This window comes from Drosophila kikkawai, chromosome X (genome assembly GCF_030179895.1).
Source record: "Drosophila kikkawai strain 14028-0561.14 chromosome X, DkikHiC1v2, whole genome shotgun sequence".
Taxonomy (NCBI): domain Eukaryota; kingdom Metazoa; phylum Arthropoda; class Insecta; order Diptera; family Drosophilidae; genus Drosophila; species Drosophila kikkawai.
This window is the reverse complement of record NC_091733.1, coordinates 13,907,907-13,926,219: the sequence shown is the minus strand read 5'-3', so window position 1 is coordinate 13,926,219 and position 18,313 is coordinate 13,907,907. Positions and strand designations below refer to the sequence as shown.

At 47.8% G+C, this 18,313-nt stretch overlaps 1 protein-coding gene across 1 annotated transcript in view; it reads right to left on the bottom strand.

The window, feature by feature from the left end:
- Nucleotides 1-812: 812 nt before the first annotated feature.
- The window catches only part of X11Lbeta, a 78,620-nt gene continuing 61,119 nt past the window's right edge, over nucleotides 813-18,313 (bottom strand). Inside the window, exons 3-14 of the mRNA XM_041774709.2 lie at nucleotides 10,853-12,633; nucleotides 9,587-9,814; nucleotides 9,080-9,483; nucleotides 8,456-9,016; nucleotides 7,850-8,390; nucleotides 7,292-7,795; nucleotides 5,957-7,225; nucleotides 4,725-4,855; nucleotides 4,248-4,253; nucleotides 3,171-3,938; nucleotides 2,857-2,997; nucleotides 813-2,787 (exon numbers count right to left, since the gene is read on the bottom strand). Of these exons, the coding sequence (XP_041630643.1) occupies nucleotides 2,716-2,787; nucleotides 2,857-2,997; nucleotides 3,171-3,938; nucleotides 4,248-4,253; nucleotides 4,725-4,855; nucleotides 5,957-7,225; nucleotides 7,292-7,795; nucleotides 7,850-8,390; nucleotides 8,456-9,016; nucleotides 9,080-9,483; nucleotides 9,587-9,814; nucleotides 10,853-12,617 (6,390 nt within the window). The 5' untranslated portion in view covers nucleotides 12,618-12,633 and the 3' untranslated portion in view covers nucleotides 813-2,715. The remainder of the gene's footprint in view (nucleotides 2,788-2,856; nucleotides 2,998-3,170; nucleotides 3,939-4,247; nucleotides 4,254-4,724; nucleotides 4,856-5,956; nucleotides 7,226-7,291; nucleotides 7,796-7,849; nucleotides 8,391-8,455; nucleotides 9,017-9,079; nucleotides 9,484-9,586; nucleotides 9,815-10,852; nucleotides 12,634-18,313) is intronic.

Genomic DNA, 18,313 nt, shown 5'->3' with positions numbered 1-18,313 from the left:
CAGTTTATACCAGTTTTCAGTTGCTTGCTGCTGATTTCTGTTCGCCTGTTACCCCAATTTGGGAAACGGGCAATTTGCATGGAAATGTTCGGAAATTTGGATGGTCTGCTGTAGGGATGTTGTTGTAAAAAGGTTGTTGTTGCCATCAAGCTGTTGTTGTCGGCAACAAATAGGTATAAATACATAAAATAAAATATAACAGTTTATACCAATTATTATTTTTGCCCAAAAGTTTTTATAACAGTTTATACCAGTTTTCAGTTACTTGCTGCTGGTTTCTGTTCGCCTGTTACCCCAGTTTGGAAAGCGGCCAAATTGAACGAAACATGTTGCTCACTTGCATCAGTGATGCTCATCTGCATCAGTGATGCTCATCTACATCAGTGAAGCTCATCTGCATCAGTGATGCTCATCTGCATCAGTGATGCTCATCTGCATCAGTGATGCTCATCTGGCTATATATTGCAATATTGGGAGGCTATAAAAATCAGGCCTAAGGGCAGTGATGCGCATCTAGCTATTTTGTATTATTGGGACAAAATAGCTATTTTGCATTATTGGTAGGAAATGGCATCGCATTAGCCGGCAGTGATGCTCTTCTTTTTGCATTATTGGGACAAAATGGCATCTCAGTTACTGCCAGTGATGCTCATCTAGTTATTTTGCATTATTGGGACAAAATGGCATCTTCTAAATTCGTCATAGATTCCATAAATACATTGGCTTATACAAACCTTTACCCTGCTAGAAAGTTCCGTTCCCTTCCGTTCCATTAATTAAAACATCATTATTTGTTTTTTTTGTATTTTCTGTTTATTATTCTCAATTTTTGGTTTTATAATTTTGTTACGCATGTGATTATATATTCCTTTGCATTATTTATTTTCTTGTTTTCGGTTTCTATTCTGGGTTTAGTTCGCCTTTACAAATAATCATCGTTATGATCGGTTCTTATATAGTTTCTATGCGGTTTTCTTGTTTTTAATAAATATTCAATATATCCATTAAATTTGTTAATGCAATTTCCATTTTTCATATATATAAATAATGTACATCACGAAAAAAAAAAACAATTCATTACTCATTAGTTGTTGTATGCATTGGTTTCTTCGTTTTCCTTTCAGTTTAACTTTGGTTTTTCTTTTGCAGAAGCTGTTTTTGGTTTTCATAATAGTTTTTTTTGTTTTTTTTTTTTTGTTTTTTGTTGTGGGGCGTGGGCGTGGCCCGTGCCAAGCAGCGGAAATTCGGCCAAAAGTCGTTAAATGCCGTTGCATAATTAGATCGTACTCGTAGTTAATAATAGTTCCCTTAGTGGATTGCATTTTGTTTTTGTTTTCTTATTTTTTTGTGGGCCGAAAAGCGAGTATTTTACACACACACATTGTACACACACATAGAAATGCAATGCCCCTTACGATCGCTGTCTCTGTCTCTGACTGTTCCTGTTGCCGTCTCCCTTTCGCCGCAATAACTCTCTATGTAAAGCGAAACTAGGTACGTACGATATCGATATCTCTCTTTCTTGCCGTCCATATCTGTCTCTTTCTGCCGGTCTATCTCTGTTCCTGTCGCTTTCGTATCTATCATTGCCTAAGCCTGTCTTTTTCTGCCTTTCTAATATCCTTTTCAATATCCCTCTATCTCTCTCTCTCTCTCTATATCTATCAACTTGTTTAACGAGTAGTAGCACAATTTTTGGACGAAGATGGTTTGAAATCGAAGCGTCTAAGTGGGTGTGATTGTGTGTGTCTAGTGAGTGTCTGCCTGTAGTGTAGAATGTAGAGTGTAGAGTGTCTGTTGTGTCTGCTAAACTAAATCCTCTATATGGGGCATGTGGGGTGGGTCTGTGTGTAAGGAGCTCCTCAATTTACGCAATACAAATACACAATATACGATCAGGCTATATCCGTTACAACTATCAAAATTCTCGGCTATGTGTGCGAGTGGAAAACGCTTTGACAATTTCCCAATTTACTATCTGACCCAAGCATTCCGTTCTGTTAAATATATATAAATATATCGGGGTGCTATATAGTGTGTGGATTATATATATGTTGTATATATATATGTATATATAGACTATATCAAAAGAGCTGCCTGCTGCGAATCCCGATTCGGTTGGGGTCTTGAGTTGCCTTGTGCTCGTGTCCTTTTGGTTTTTACAATAAATAATGGGGCGTAAGCATATATGGGATCTGGGGGGGTGACGGGGGTCTTTTTCTAACCGCCTTAATCTCTGACTAGTGTTGCCGTTCAACTAAGCTAAGGACGTTTTCGCAAAAAGGTCATTGTGTTCATCATCATCATCATTGTTATTATATATATACTAGTTATATCCGTATGTCCGTCGGCCTTGTTATTAACTATTATTACTAAGCTTTGCAAAAGGCGTGCCATGTGTGTTTAGTTATCGCTTCGTCTTTCCTTATTTGTCGTAGTAGCTGCTCTCAACTCGCCTCCGATCGAACTTTGTCTAGGTTATTCACGAAAAAAAAACGTATATATATATGTATATATAGATGTGTAAATATATAGGTAAGCTAAATCATATCCTCCTAAACCTATACACGCATATACATCCCTCTCTCTCGCTCTATCTCGCTCTATATATGTATAGGTATATATACTAAATACCGTAATATCCTCATATGATTTTTGGTTTCTTTTATAGTTAACAATAATCGCCGCTTATTATCCTTCCTCCAGCAGGCTGGCTTAAATATATATGGGATTCTCCTGGCCAGTGAGCAGGCGGAACATGGACGTGGGCATCGTTTTCATGAGTATCTGGCGGGGGAATCACAAGATTTATTTATATTCTAGAATCTAGATTAATAAAGAGCCTAGAAAACTCACCTCTCCCACGGATGTGGCCAGCAAGTTGACAATCTTCTCGTGGGGCACAGCCACCACGCTCTGGTTGTTGATCTCGATGATGCGGTGGCCCACACGGACGCCGCCCCGCTCCGCGATGCCACCACGCAGTAGACTACAGATCTGAAACGAGAAAGTGATATATATTAAGTGGTTATTATTTATTTAACAGAAACAGTACCGATATTTTCTATAGTTTCTCTACTACTAATAATATTCATATTTAAAATTACTTTTCGATAAATGTATCAAAAGGAAAACGATAAATAATACCGATATACATGGCCACCACTCACCACTCCATTCTGGACGCTGAACCCGAGTTGGTACTTGGTCTCCGGCCGCTTTATCTTCACCTCGACGACGGGGGCACATGGCACCACCGTGAACTTCACCACTGTCTGGTTCTTGGTGTTCTTGATGTACGTCTGGCAGGTGGACAGCGGCAGCCCGACGAGGCTCAGCCCGTTGATGGCAATCAGTTGGTCGCCGATATTTAGCTGCCCGCACCGAGCCGCTGCTCCGGAGCTCATTAGATTGGCAATCACCACAGTGGGCAGCATCGAGCCCCAGCCGCTCTCCACGATCACCACGCCTAGAATCTCGCCCTTGGCCTTGGGCACAACGACCTCCTTTTGCAGCTCCTTCTTGGCGAAAATCTCCAGTTCGTCGCCGAAGATCTCCTGGCTGTTGAGCACCTCCTGGTAGTCCATCTCCTTGACAAAGCGATGGTCCTCGATGCCGTTCGCCTTGAGGAACTCCATGTAGGCCACCTGGAAGGCCTGACCAATGGACTGGGCTATGAACTGGGCCTCGTCGCTCTCGAACACATGGCAGATCATCTTGGGCGTGCGATTGGGCTTGGGGGCGTCATCGATGTCCTGGGGCACGAAACGTCGGCGGGCCATCAATACCACAAGATCTCCAATGTCGGCAATATAGGAGATGGTGCGCAGGGCGTGGTCCATCATGATCTCCTTGAGATCCGTGTTCAGCACCATGATTTTCTCCGTCGAGATGAACAGATCCACCTCGGTGCTGGGCTGCACATCGCCATCGGGGGCCTGCAAGGGCGATTATACCGCAATATAAATATATATATATATATGATATATATATAGGGTATTATGGGGGCTATGTGGGACTGGGGATCTTTGGAGGTATCTTCGGGGAGGCAAGCTTGGCTTTCGGGTAACACAAAATTTATAGCGGGCCAAATGTCAATTGAGCCAATACGAATTCGAGGCAAATCAGGCAAACCAAAGGTGGGTTTAGGTGGATTGGGTGGTGGGTTTTGGTAGGTGGGTTTCTAGTTCAAGTGGTGGCTGGGTGGCTTAAGTGGGCTTTTTAGGCTAGTTTCCTCCATTACTTACCAGCGCCTATATCATGCGAATTTTTGAGTTTCGATTTTTTTTTAAGATTTTTTCATTGTTTGCATGGCGATACGTGGTTTTTGGTTAGCGTGGTTGGTCATCGCGGATGCGGAGCATTTGATGTGAAGGAGATGATACATGAAAATATAACGGTAAACAGTTAATGACTTAATCTTAGTCGCTCTCAAGGTCGGCCCCTCAATCAGCTTTGATGGTTCTATGGCTCAATGACGGAATAATATGCGGGGAGGGGAAACTCAAAAATATTAGAGAGATCGGACAGATCAAGCGGGAATCAAAAGTAGCTCTAAGAATTTAGTCACGAACGATCTTTAAAGGGTTACATTTAATAGAAATCAAAATATAAAAACTACAAAAAAAAAAAAACAGCGAAATGGAATCAAAGCTGATCAATCGGAGCATCAGGCTATTATTATAAATAACAATTCAATGAACCAGGCAATGGCTAGTCCTTACCTTAATCCGGGAAACGGCCTCCTCCGCTTGCATCATGCGCGTCGACTTCGTGGGCTGACCCTCGCAGACCAGCTGCGTGGAGCCCAGGTACTTGGCCCGGAAGAGCACGCCCTCGATAAGCACTGCACCGCCTACAGTTGGTGAGAAGACGGACAGATGGGTTAGCACAAACAGTTTCAAGGGATGTAGAGGATCACAGAGTACGTGTGGAGTATAATTTGGTTTAGTGTATGTGCATGTGTGCCAGCGAGGTAGTTTGATAGATTCTGTACGGTTTGTCCGTGTGTCTGTCCGTCCAATAGAATATTTGCCCATATCTCAGGAACTCTGCTTTTAAATTTGGTATGCAGCTTTATCTTGGGGTTAATAAAAAGTTAATTTAATCCAAGTCTTCTTGAATTTCGAAAAAATAGTAGGTTATACAAGGTTTTCCCACGTAATTATGGTACCAAAATTCTCCTTTTTTAGTATTATGAATTAAGAAATATGGTTACTTTGCAAAATATGAGCCTAGATCTCAGGATCTTGCTGGGGTTCTGCCTTAAAAATTGGTATCATCATAATTTCGTAATACTTGAATGATTAAGTGAGGATCTGTCAAGTCTTATAGTTGCTCCTAATTCAGATTCTAATGTTTTCCTTATTTTGTTCTAGTCAATATCTCAAGTCTCAAGTCGTTGAACTTTCATAATAATCGAACGAATGTCAATATCTATCATAATAGATTTCAAAATGTTGCCTTGTTTTGTGTCTTCTTGTTCGTGTTGGATCTTAAACACTATTACATAATGGAATTTTATCTTACAAATTGTATTTTACACACACACAGACACAGTAAAATGAAGAGTAGAGTTTGGTTTTGGTTTTGATTTGATTTTTGGTTGAACGAACGAACGACGCATGCAAAAAATACGCAAATAAATATGCGAAAGAATACAGAGAAATGATAGGTAAAAATATTAAATATATACGATTAATATACGCATTAATATGGATCGAGAGAGAATTGCATATAGGTTTAATCAATTGATCAATTTACGCTTTCATTTCATTTTCATTTTCATTTTCTTTTCGATTATATTGTTGTTTCTCTGGCATTTGGACAACATCAATGCAATGCACACAGCACAGGATATATATGGAACAAATACTATATATATGCAGATATATATATGTATATATATAGACGGTTATGGGAACAATCGAACGAAGGATAAACCCAACGCATTTACCTTCTTTGCTCTTACTCTTTTTCACTTTTTTCTCGCCGCTGCCGCTGTTGCTGTTGCTGCCAGCTCCGCTTCCGTTGCCATTGGCCGTTGCATTGGCTATGTTCGTGCCGCCGCTGTTGCTGCCACTTCCGCTTCCGCTGCCCGTGTTCGCACCGCCGCCATTGGCCACCACTGCGGCTGTGGCCGTTGCCGTCCCTCCATTGGAGGCTCCATTCTCCGAAGGCTCGCCGCCAAGCTGCTTGATGCCAGCTCCTGATCCGCCGGTATTCCCTGCTCCTCCTCCTCCTCCTCCTCCACCGCCACCGCCCGCTGCGGATCTCTCTGATCCGCCTCCATTTCCAGGACTCCCCAGGGCCGGGGTTGTTCCGGCTGCCGCCGCCGCCGCTGCTGCTGCTGCTGCCACTGCTGCCGCCGTTGTGGCCGCCACTGCCGAGGCCACCACATCCACGGATCCGGCCGAGCACAGATCACCGCCAGAGGTGGTAGTGACCAGTTTACTGGGCGACTTGTCACTGTGCTCCGAGGAGCTGCTGCGCGACAGACTGCGCTGCACCATGCCACCGACCAGATCCAAGAGCTTGCCCTGCGAGAGTCCACCCAGGCCGGACTGCTGGCTCTTGGGCGGAATCGGTGGCGGCAGCTCCGGCGTGGAGCTGAGCAGCGCATTGTAGCCGTTGCGCGTCTTGGTGCTGGGCATCTGCTGCTGCTTAGGCGAGATTTTCGAGAGCAGCGAGCGCGGCTTGCGGTCCCAGCTCTTGTTTTCATCGTAATAGCCCTGATCGTCCAGCCGCTGGTGGCCCAGCAGACGGTCCGTCTCCAGGTCAGTGTCCACGTCCTCCTCATCGGCACTGTGGTTTTTCGAGTGGTTGTCCGAGGCGGACTCAAGCAGAGCCTTCCCAGCACCGCCCCCGTTGCCGTCCAGGTGACGTGACAGCCACACGGGTGAGTTGAGGCCCGGTGATGGCGACCGTTGAGCGGGCGGAAGATTGCTCCTCTCCGGTATGGGTGGAGGCACTCCTCCGCCGCCGCCATTGCTGCTGCTGCAGTTACTGGCCGCACTCCTTGGCTTCGAGTTCAAGCCTCCGGTTCCGGTGGGAGAGCTGCGCTGCAGCGTGGAGCTAATGGCCACCGCCAGGGGAGTATGCTTGCTGCTGGGCTGCAGCAGATCCACATCGGCCTGGCCATTGCTGTTAGCATTGGGCTTGCGATGCGGTGCCGGCGCGGGCGGCGGTGGCGTCATCTGCACCGTGTCCGGGCGGTGGAAAACACCTGAAAAAGGATTTTGAAAGCCGCGATTAGAGACGGAGCTTGTGCGCTAGGAACCTTTTGACTCACTGATCGAGTAGAGCGAATCCAGCTCCGGATCGATGTTCTTGAACACTTTGCTGTGGTTGCTGGGACTCTGGCCCAGGAGCGGAGGCTGCGACTGTGATTGCGGCTTGACCAGTCCGTTGCTGGGGGGACTGGGACCCACTCCTCCGATGCCATTGCTGTCCGTGGTGGAAGCCGTGGTGGTTGTCAGGTTATGCATGCTGTTCAGGCTGTTGTTCGTGGAGATGCGCTTCATGTCCATCAGCATGGAAATCCCACCACTGCCGCCAATGCTGGTGCTGGCGCTGAGGCTGGTGGGCGGGCACTGGGCGGCACCCTGTCCCCCCCCAATTCTATCCCGTTCCTGATTGGCCAGCGCCTGCTGCAGGTTCTTGTTGTTGTTGTTCTCGGTGTCGCTGGTGTGACCGGAGGAGAGGCCATCCTCCAGCACTGGCATGGCCGAGGCATAGTACTTGGCGTAGTTGGAGCAAGAGGTGGACACCCCTCCATTCATCTCGCCGGAAAGACCTGCAGGGGAGACATTAGTAAGCTATTAGATTTGATCCTGATCCTGAAACTCACTGTCCAGATCGCCGCAGTTGGAGTCGTAGTCGGTGGTCTCCGGCGAGTAGCGATAGTTGTGTCCTCCGCCCGGACCCACGCCCACGCCGACGCCGACGCCAACCTGGCCATTGCTGCCGGCGCTTAGCAACTGGTTGTGATTGAGTCCGTCCTGATCGCCGTCCCGCTCGCCGCTGCTCCGACTGGCAGAGTCCAGGAAGAAGTCAAAGTCCCGCATCAAAGGACTGCCACTGTAGTGCCGCCGGGTCATGCCCATGCCAATGACGGGAAGCTGCTGCTGCTGCTGTTGTGGCGCCTGTTGGCCATAGCCGCCGTAGACATGGCGCTCGGTGGGAGGAGCCTGCAGCTGCTCCTGCTGCTGCTGCTGGCGGTAGTTCAGCTCATGATCCTGGTCCAAAACGCCATCGTCCTCGTCCTCGGCCTCGTCGTTCTCCTCGTCGGCCAGGTCATCATCGCCCTCGTCATCGTCCTCGACCTCTTCCTCTTCGGCCAGATCCTCCTCGTCGCGTTCAAAGTTGCTGTGAAACTCGTATTGTATATCCTGCGGAAGAAAACATTATACTATATAGGTTTTGTAGGGCTACGAGGGAGTATGACACCACTCACAATGCTGTCCACATCGCTGCCGTTCTCCATGATGGGTTGCTCGTCGGTGGAGGGACACTTGAAGAACTCCTCCAGCACCTTGCGCGTCTCCGAGAACTCGTACAGATAGTCAAAGGTCGAGGATTTGGTGTGGAGGCTCAGAGGACCCAAACCAGGACCGGTTCCGTTTCCAACTAACGTTGCTGTACCGTTTCCGTTTCCGTTTCCGGCTCCTGATCCCATTCCCGTTCCCATTCCCGTTCCATTACTAACTGTCGGTGGTGTCATCGCCCGGCCGGCTAGGTCTCCTCCGGCTCCGATTCCAGCTCCCGGCATCGCCACCTCCGGTGTGGTTAGGTCGGAAATGGTGCCTATCTCGGACACATCGTTGCTGGTGTCCTCCGCATTGTTGTCGCTGCTCAGCGGCAGCTTGTTGTTGGTGTTGTTGGTATTGTTGTTGCTATGGTTGCTCATCAGGCTGGCGAAATGTTGTTGCGTTTGTTGCTGCTGCTGTTGCATGTGCAGCGGCTGCAGGGTGGGAGAGCTGCTGCGAGGCTCGCGATGCGGCGGCGAGATGATGCGCTGGAGAAGATTTGTTGGGTTTGGAGAGAAGATTAAGGCAAGAGAGAGAGTGAGAGAACTCACCTGTGGAAACCCGGGACGCACGGGATAGGCCTGCAGCGGCTGCTGCTGCTGGTTTATCTGGTTGGGATTTAGGGGCATGTGGGCATTGTGGGCATTAAGGGCGCTGAGGGCACTTAGGGGGTGTTGGGCATGGGGCTGGGTCTGGGCCAGGGCCGCAAGTGCTGCTCGGGCCGCTGTCTTTTGTAGCGAGGTGGCTGTGGCACTCAACGGCGGTACTGCCGCCATGGGTAGCTGCTGTGCTCCTGCTCCTGCTGCTGCTCCTGATCCTGATCCTGGTTCCGTTGCCGTTCCCGTGGCTGGTGGTTCGCTTTCGTCCGCTGCTGCTTGAGCCGCCGCCGCTGCTGCTGCTGCAGCAACCAAGTTGTTAGTGGTCACTCCAATGCGCCGCGGTGAGCCTTCGTATTCTGGGGAAGATTAAGGTTTAAGGGTTAAGGTTAAAGTTAAGGTTAAGGTTAAGGTTTTAAGGATTATCTTCAATTTTTTTTACAAAGAAAACGCAAAGGTTACCTATGATGCCATGGCGCGACTCCACGGTCAGCGTGAAGTTGCGCTCCAGCTGCCAGGCATCCAGCTTGTGCTCCCTGTAGACATTGCTGGCCTCCGGGCTCTGGATCTGGATCTGGTTGTGACTCTGGCTGGCCTGGTTGAGCATCTGAAGCTGGGACTTGTCCGAGGTCAGCTTGCTGGGCTTGCTGTTCTCCTCCGCCGCCTGGTTCTCCGTCGTCACACGCAGATCTGTGGATGAGTGATGAGAGGGGAGGATTGGGATGATGAAATCAGGGCTGTGCCATTGACAAGGGTCACAGGCGATACCATCCATTGGGACGGCTTGGGATGCCAATTAATTGCAATCAATTAAATTCCACTTTGGAGCGCTTCCTACTACGCTTTGTTCGCGGCGGCATCTCCTTCCCTGAATGGGATTCGGACGACGGCGAGGACTTGGAATCGGACTGGGCATTGGCTGTGTTGTGCTCTCTCCGCTTCATACATATTTGCAGTACACTTCATTACGCATGATTTGCAATTCAATTACCCGGCCCCCATGTCCATCTGTCTATCTGTCCGCTATTCAGCCAGTCGGAAATTGGTTTCGCCCAGGAACTGCTCCTCCTTCTCCCTCTCCACCTCCTTGGCTGGTGGAGAGTCCTTCAAGCCACAAATTTCTGCAGGCACGTGCAACCACAGAGGTAGCCGCTCGGACTGAGATTCGCCCCGGAGAATGCCTGTGCGCCACTATAAATCTGCTCCACCTAAGGATTCTGCCACTCCCACTCGTATGTGCATACTCTTAAAGGATATGCTGTGCATCAGGAATATTATTATGCATAATTTCTTTGTGAAATTATAACGCAACATTTTTTTAATGAATTTAAGACTGGATTTTATGGGAACTTCAATTAGGTTTTGAATATAGTACGTTTTGGGTAAGAGAGTGTGAGGAGTTGCAGTTCGAAGGAATCAAAATATCAATTTCTATTTTGATTAATGTTTTAGGAACCATTTATTGAAACAAGGATGCATAAAAGCAATATTAAAGGATGAATAATTAAAATGTAACATAAATAAAATGGATTTAAATTATATACTTTTATTAAGAAAACTTCGAAAAGTCCTTGTTTTTAATAGCTTTTTGTGCAAATTAGATAGAGCTCCTAAGTTTTCCTATCGACAATACTAACTATTTATTTTTGTTATTTATTATCGATATAAAAAATTGTGGTTCGTTGATCTCCAAAACAAAAAATAGACAATATTTTATATTTTACTCACGCTGCCAGCTCTCGTTGGGATCCGCATTGCCATTGACCAGACGATGATCTCGTTCCCGCTCTCGCTCTCGCTCTCTTTCCCGCTCCTCGCCATGTCCATGTCGCTTCCTTTGCTGCTGACCTGCCAGATGGCTAAGGTGGTTCTCCCTCGCCGCATGCACTTCCTGCATCTGCATCTGCTGCTGCTGCTCCAAAATAAGATGCTCCCGTTCGCGGTCCCTCTCCCGCTCCCTGTCCCTTTCTCTTTCCCGCTCTCGCTCCTCGCGCAGCCTAAGCTTGCGCTGCTCCCGGGGCTCCCAGTCGCCGGCATGTTGATCCAGCGATGACTTGCTGCCATATAGATAATGACTGGCCAGCGGAGTCAGTCCATCGGCGCAGGGATTAGTGTTGGCGGATGCGTTGGCCACCTGTTGCTGCTGCGGGAAGCTGTTGCGATTCACCGGACTCCTGCCCACCCGCAATTGAGCCTGCGGCTGCTGTTGCTGCGTTCTCTGGCCCAATCCATAAGCCTGTTCCCGCTGCTGGTGGTAAGCTCGTCTGGCAGAGGCATGAAGATGCTGAGCCTGCTGTTGTTGCTGATGATGCTGCTGCTGATGCTGTTGCTGCTGCTGATGCTGTTGCTGCTGATGCTGTTGCTGCTGCTGATGCTGTTGCTGCTGCTGCTGCTGCTGCTCCTCGGCATACTCCGTGGGCGAGTGGAGTAGGGAGCTAGCTCTGGTGGGTGGCGCCTCCCAATAGTTCTCCTTGATAAAAGGATTCTGGCTGCCACTGCCTGCTCCGTTCCCATTATTCAACTGCTGCTGCCTGCTGGTGGCGGCCAGGTTGGCGCTCCTTTTGCGCGGCATCTCCGCGTAGCCGCCGGTGCCACGCCGGCTATCCCCCACGACGGTGTGGTGGTAGTAGAAGGATGAAGGATAATCGGGCTCCTCGCTGGGGGCTGCCGCTCCGCTCCTGCTCCGGCTCCTGTTGCTGAGCTCTACGGCGGATTCTCCGCCGGCGTTATCCAGCTCCGGCTCCTCGTCGTCCGGCGGCGTGGGCGGCGTCAGTGGGGCGCACAGGAAGGGATTCGTGGAGATGCGCGGCGTGACCGAGGACAGCGATTCCGATGAGTGCGACGAGGCCGAGTGCGGTGGCGGTGACTGTGTAATGATATTGACGCTCTTGTAGTAGCTGGGCGGCGTGTTGTTGCTCGCAGGAGTGATCAGGGGCGTAACTAGGGGCGGCGGACTGGCCAGCGGCTTCTCCTCCGTAGGAATGGCCGCCGAAATGGGACTGTTGCTCCGGTTGCTGCTGCTGCTGTTGTTGAGAATCACGTCTGCCAGGAGCTCATGTCGCTGCTGCTGTTGCTGCTGCTGGGTTGCGTGCTGCTGCTGCTGCTGCTGCTGTTGCTTGGGTCGGCACTTGGGGAAGAGCAGGCTGATCTGATCGTTGAGTGGCGGCGATGGTGACAGCAGCGCCTGCGACAGGTTCAGCTGCGGTTGCGGCTGTTGCTGCTGCTGCTGGTAGTTTGAGTTGCTGCCGTCGCAGTCGTGATCAAGGCTGCCGTTCAGCGCGTAGAAGCTGCTGCGTTGCTGGCTCGCAGTGGCTGCTGCTGCTGCGTGGGTCTGCAGTCGCTGGTATTGCAACTGCTGCTGCTGCGACTGTTGGTGCTGCTGCGGCGGCTGATGCTGCTGCTGCTGCGGCTGGTGGTGATGGTGGTGGTGATGATGATTACTGCTACTAGTTGTTTGTCCAGCAGCCAGTGTCGTCAATGTTGTGCTGACCATTATTGTTGCCAATAAACTGCAAGGACACAGGAAGGACATTGAATTAAATTTCAATGAAAGATAAGAGGTATTTAAGGTTAATCAAAGATTTAAGCAAAATGATATCTATTTGTAGGAGAATTTTTTGGATAAGCTTAAGCTGTTGAGCTAACATACTCTGTTAAGCTCGCTTTCGGGACTCATGGTGAAACTACTTAAGGTGGTCTCCATGCTCTCTGAGCACGGTCATCCAGTTTAAGAGAGAACAAGATTAATCCCACTAAAGAGTGTTTAAAAGAGACAACCATTCTGATCACCGCTTAAGTTCAGATCCCCCAGACAGGCGACAGACGACAATTGCTGCGGCTTAAACATTTCGCACATCGTTTAATAACCCCCCCCCCAGCCTTCCACCGTCCTCATCCTGCCACTGGGCCTGAGCTCTCTTTTTGCCTACACGCTTCACGTCCTGCTGGCAGTTGTTTTAATAAATGCAGGCGCAATGTCAACCTTTGTCATGTCCGAGCGGCAACGGGGCGTGACAGTAACGAGTTCTGCCTCTGCCGCTGCCGCTATCGCAGTCACAGTCACAGTCACAGTTGCTGCCCGTCTGGGTCACGTTTCACGGGGGAAAACAAATGGCGGCCATAAGACAGGCAAATATTTAATTGTCCGTCCCCTCCAGAAAAGAGGGAAATTGGAGAAATACGAAGGGCGAAATGCGAAACACTCGTGCAGCAGCCAATCAATGTCATTGAGCGATTGCCGTCGGTTTGCTGAATTTTAAACGTCGCCTGCGATGGCCGTGCGTTTAAATTGGATTCAATTTGCATTCGCTACGAGCTTTTTGTCATCTGCCATGCAAATGAGCCACAATGGTGTTTTCTTTTGTTTGTTTTCTTTTTGTTTTTTGTGACTGTGGATGGCGTGTGGAACTTGGAACCAGAATCGTGTAATATGCAAATAACGGCCGGTAGGGTTGATATGTAAATAAGCGAAAATTCGGGGCTTTTTGAAGTGTGGATTCCATGTGGAACTCGTTGGTATAACTTGTGTAAATCGTTGTTTGTGGAATCCATGAGGGAGTTAGCTATAAAGTGGAAGCCAACTTGATATCATATTTAATGTCAGTTTCGATCTACGGCTTTAAAAATATAAATTGTAGTGAACATCAAAAAAAACCCAAATGGAAATCATTATAATATGTGGGTGCTCTCTAAGGATTTTTACCATAATAAGCCATATGACATAGGTAGATTCCATGTGGAATGTAATTAAATTGAAATGAAAATAATTAATCAAAAATCATGAAAATTAAGCCATTCCACATATAAGTGAAATATTCGTGAACTTCATATGGATATTGTGTTAAATAATTTGCTTTCTCCGCCTCATACTATTAAGGACTCCCCTTAACCGCTTTAAACTTAACCACATCCCAGAATTCCATTCCACAAAAGCATCCCTGCCACCTAAAAGCATCCATATCCACACGTTATGCTAATGCGTTTGGAGTGTATGTGTGTGTGTGTGTGTCATGGTGTGTGCTTGTGTGTACTTGTGCTTGGGGGCTTAAAATATTTTCCCAACAATCAAACTAAAAATTTCGAAAAGGATTAACAACAACAGGAGCAGCAGCAGGCAAAAGGCAGAAAAGCGTAGAAAATACCCACAGGGCACCGCTCATCCATACATATGTATGTATGGTTACATATACATATACATACATATATCTAAAACTGGCACTGGTTAGTACAGTGGGGATAAGCCGAGCGAACGTCGAGATATGTGGGCCATTGTTGTTGCTGTTGCTGTGCGTCTCGCATCGCTTTGTGCACTCGCATGGAAAATATGTTTTCGTATTCTGGAATGCCACACAACTGAACTGGGAAAGAGCAGGAGGAGGAGGAGGGGGAGGAACAGGAGAAGGAGCAGGAGGAGGACCAGGAGGAGGAGCAGGAGGAGGAGGAGCAGTAGCTGAAGCAGGGGAAAAAGCAGGAGGAGCACTAGGACTCATGTGCACCGCACGCTTCGCTTGGCATTAAGACGAGAACTGCCGGATGGACAAAGGACAACGGCCGGGTTGGTCTTTCCATAACCGAAATCTACACAACAGCTAACAAGGTATAACAGGAGGATGGAATCGGAGTCGGAGTCGGAATCATGGCCATGGCCAGGGCAACATTTTCTTTACGGCTTCACACGACACGAGCACGGCTATAGCTGGGCAAACATTTTCATTGCCCCCGACATTTATGGGGAGTGTGGAAAGTGCTGGCCAAAGCCATCTATCTGCCACTTCATCCATCTTTGTAGCTCTTCGCATCAACATCAATCTGTCGCCTCAAATCCGTTTGCTGTTGCTCCACACAGCAACGAAAGAGAGCTCCCTTCGAATCCATCTCTCTCTCCACCGATGGCTGGCCCCGGGTCTTTAGCCCCATTTTCCCCACCAACTCAAACTCGAACTGGAATTCTACCCTCCTCCCGGTCCTTGTTCCGATGTTATGTTTGGTATTTTTCGGTGCCAAGTCCTGAAATTTGATGCTTAAGCAGACTCTGACAGCCTGTGAAAGGATTGCGATTGCCATTCCTTTGATTTACTGGGCAACGCGCCGACACTCAGCCCATTTTCACCGATTTTCAGCAAGCCTTTTAACCGTTTGACACGGAAAACAAAAAAGTAATGCCAACGCAATTTTGGGGAAAATTTCGATTTGGAAAACTTTGATTTGAAAAATTCTGTTCTGCAATCAATACCCCAAAGGCTTAATCCTTTCGAGAAAGTCCTTGTTTGATCCAATTACCCTCCCGTTTCTCTCTGTGTGAGTCCTCTCGCCTTTTGCCTTTAAGTGATGTCAAGTGCGAGCCATAAAAATTTCATAAATTCACCAGGAGCCCGGAGCACACATGCACACAGTCACAGCCACATCCACATCCCGGACCAGCTTCAGCGGCATCCTTGTCCTAGACCTGGCAGCTGCATAATTAAGTTACCAGCCAGAGGAGGACCGATGCTGCGCGTCCTTGGAGTTTTATTAACTTAATGTCTGCTTAAACGATGCGTCGCTTGCCGCTCTTTAAATATTTAAAATTAATTCCATCCTGTGCCACTTTCCCCTGCTCTCCCGCTTCCTTCGTCCACTCGTCCAATGAATCAAAATCAAAATCAATTGCCAGCAGTGCCCACAGTTTGCACCTGATGTGCTGGGGGTACGGGTGCAATAGCACGGAGCACAGAGCACGTGGGTCCTGGCCTTAATGCGGTCCTGGGGCTGATACCGTCATTACAGCCACATTGCGGCAGGACACCGACAACGACGTGGGTAATGGGTTAGATGCAATTACCTCTGCCTATGATGGCATTAATTATGCAAAACAACTAACGCTGCGGGAGGTGGGTCCAGGACCTGGCACAAACGGAGGCAGACGGGCGTGTGCCAGTGGCCCTAGGGCACGCAAGCCCCACCAAGTCCAGAAACTTATCGTGTATGTGTTTGTGTGTGTGTATTTGTGTATGTGTGTGGGAGGACGACTTTCCTCGACTTCCTGGCGATTGCATGCCGCCGTCGCCACCGTCGTCGACGCCGCCAGCAGTGCCGTAAATGAAACATGCAATTTATTTTAACCCAAATCGCTGACTGTTTTTGTGTCCGTTATGCAATTACTTTCCATCCTCGGGGGCTGGCAGCCAGCGGGGCGATAAGTACTGCTTTGTCTGCCGATTGAATGCTCACGAATCCTTCATGCAGAAGCTTTTGTTTCTGTATCCAGACAGAGATATAGGGGTTCCTAGCAAGTAATAACTGAAGAGTGGGGTCAAGGGGAAGAAAACACATGTCTTACAAGGGGTTAAACCTCCTTTTATATGGCAGTAAAATTTATAAAAAATTATGTAATAAACATTTATACTTTGTGTAATGTAGCAATTACAAAGAAAAAGTATAAAATAGCAAATACTAAGAGAATAAAATCCTTGGTAATATCTCCATATAACCTGCCACATGTCAAGGTTTAGACTTAATTTATCACTAAGTCTTCATTGGGATATTTATTAAAATTTATAAATACATAAATATCGCATAAGAATTCACTTGGCACGATAAATATTACTCTTCTGCCTCCGTACTCAGATGCCCTAATAAATGGGCAATGTTTTTAAAGCAAGTTCTCGGCTGCCCCAAAAAGTATGCAATGCTTTCTTGAAGCAAATCAAGTGAAGAGTAAGCAATAGTCGGGGCTACACTCAATCCCACCTCACGAAGCCTTAGTTAATATTTTCCAGATTTTCGCCTGGATCTGCAATTAAACCCAGGACAGCTTTTGGCTTTCACAGTGCGCGCTGCTCAAGGATTAATTCAATTATGGAGAGAGATAGCAGATAAGTGAGGGGGAATTTGTGTGTGTGTGTGTGTGTGAGAGAGAGAGAGCCATTCGCTCGTTAAGCATTCGTGTGGGAAAATTGTCGCTAAGCGGATTTGAGTGCAGCGCGTGAAAATTGCTGCAATTTGGGTTAAAAACCATTTTGGCTAAGAAAAACCAGCAATGACAACAGCCGGAAAGGCAACAGAGGGAACGCGGAAGGGAGACGGGAAACCAGGACGTCATGTAAAACGCCGCATGACAAAAGCACACGGTGATAAAAGCAAGCTGGGGGGTGAGGGGAGACGGAAAAGCGGCGGATGGTGAAGCGAAAGCGAAAGGAAAGCCGAGTGTAATGAAAAGTGAAAGTGACTAAGATGTTTTTCCTAACTGTCTTTGTTGTTGTTGCTCTTGTGCTGATGACGTGGGCGACTAGTAATGTGGACAAAAACAACGAGAAAAAGAAAACCAGCGACAGCAGCAATAACGGTAGAATTGTAACGTTTGCCAAATGAAAATGGCAGCACGCAAAATGGCGACTCAGCAACAGAGAGTCGGAGAAGGAGAGAGAGTCAGAGAGAGGGAAAGGTAGAATGAGAGTCAGAGCGAAGAAGAGAGATAGAAAGAGCGAGGAAGGAGGCCTAAAATATAGAACAAGAGGGCAGGACGATGACGAAAATGGCGAATGAGGCTAAAACAAACATAACGAACGACAGACAGCAGCAACAAACAGAAAAACGCCTTTTGACTTTAACAGGAGGTGGCCACCAAAATTGGGCCCACGTAAAGAGATAATTAATGAAAAACAAGAAAAGGTAATATATTTTATATAGTAAAATATGTTTCAAGTTTTTACGATTTTTCTATACATTTTGTGATAGTTCCTATGGCAGAAAGACCACTATAGCCCAGAATTCTAAGCTAGAAAACCCTTGGCCAAAGATCAGAGCCAGTTATGACAATCATCTCAGCTAGGTATCCAGCTGGAACTGTTGAAACCAACCACCGCACAACAAACACCCACACACACACAAATCAAATTTGTTGTGTGGCCCAAACACACTCGAGGGTTGAGTGACTGGCTGAAATGCCTGCGACTAACTGACTGACTGACTCATGCCCACGTGCACGTGTACTATGGGGGGAGCAATGTTGAATGGGTGTCATTGTCGCCGGTGGCAAATGTGTGTGCTGCTTTCGGGCCTAAGGATCCATTAATACAATCAGTTCAGCATAAATTACAGCTGACAGCGGTGTCCCCAGACCCAGATCGATTGAAAAGTGAAGTAAATATTTCATGCAGCCCGGCATGGCGACAATGCAAACAGCTTTAAGCGGCTTACCTGGATGCTCAC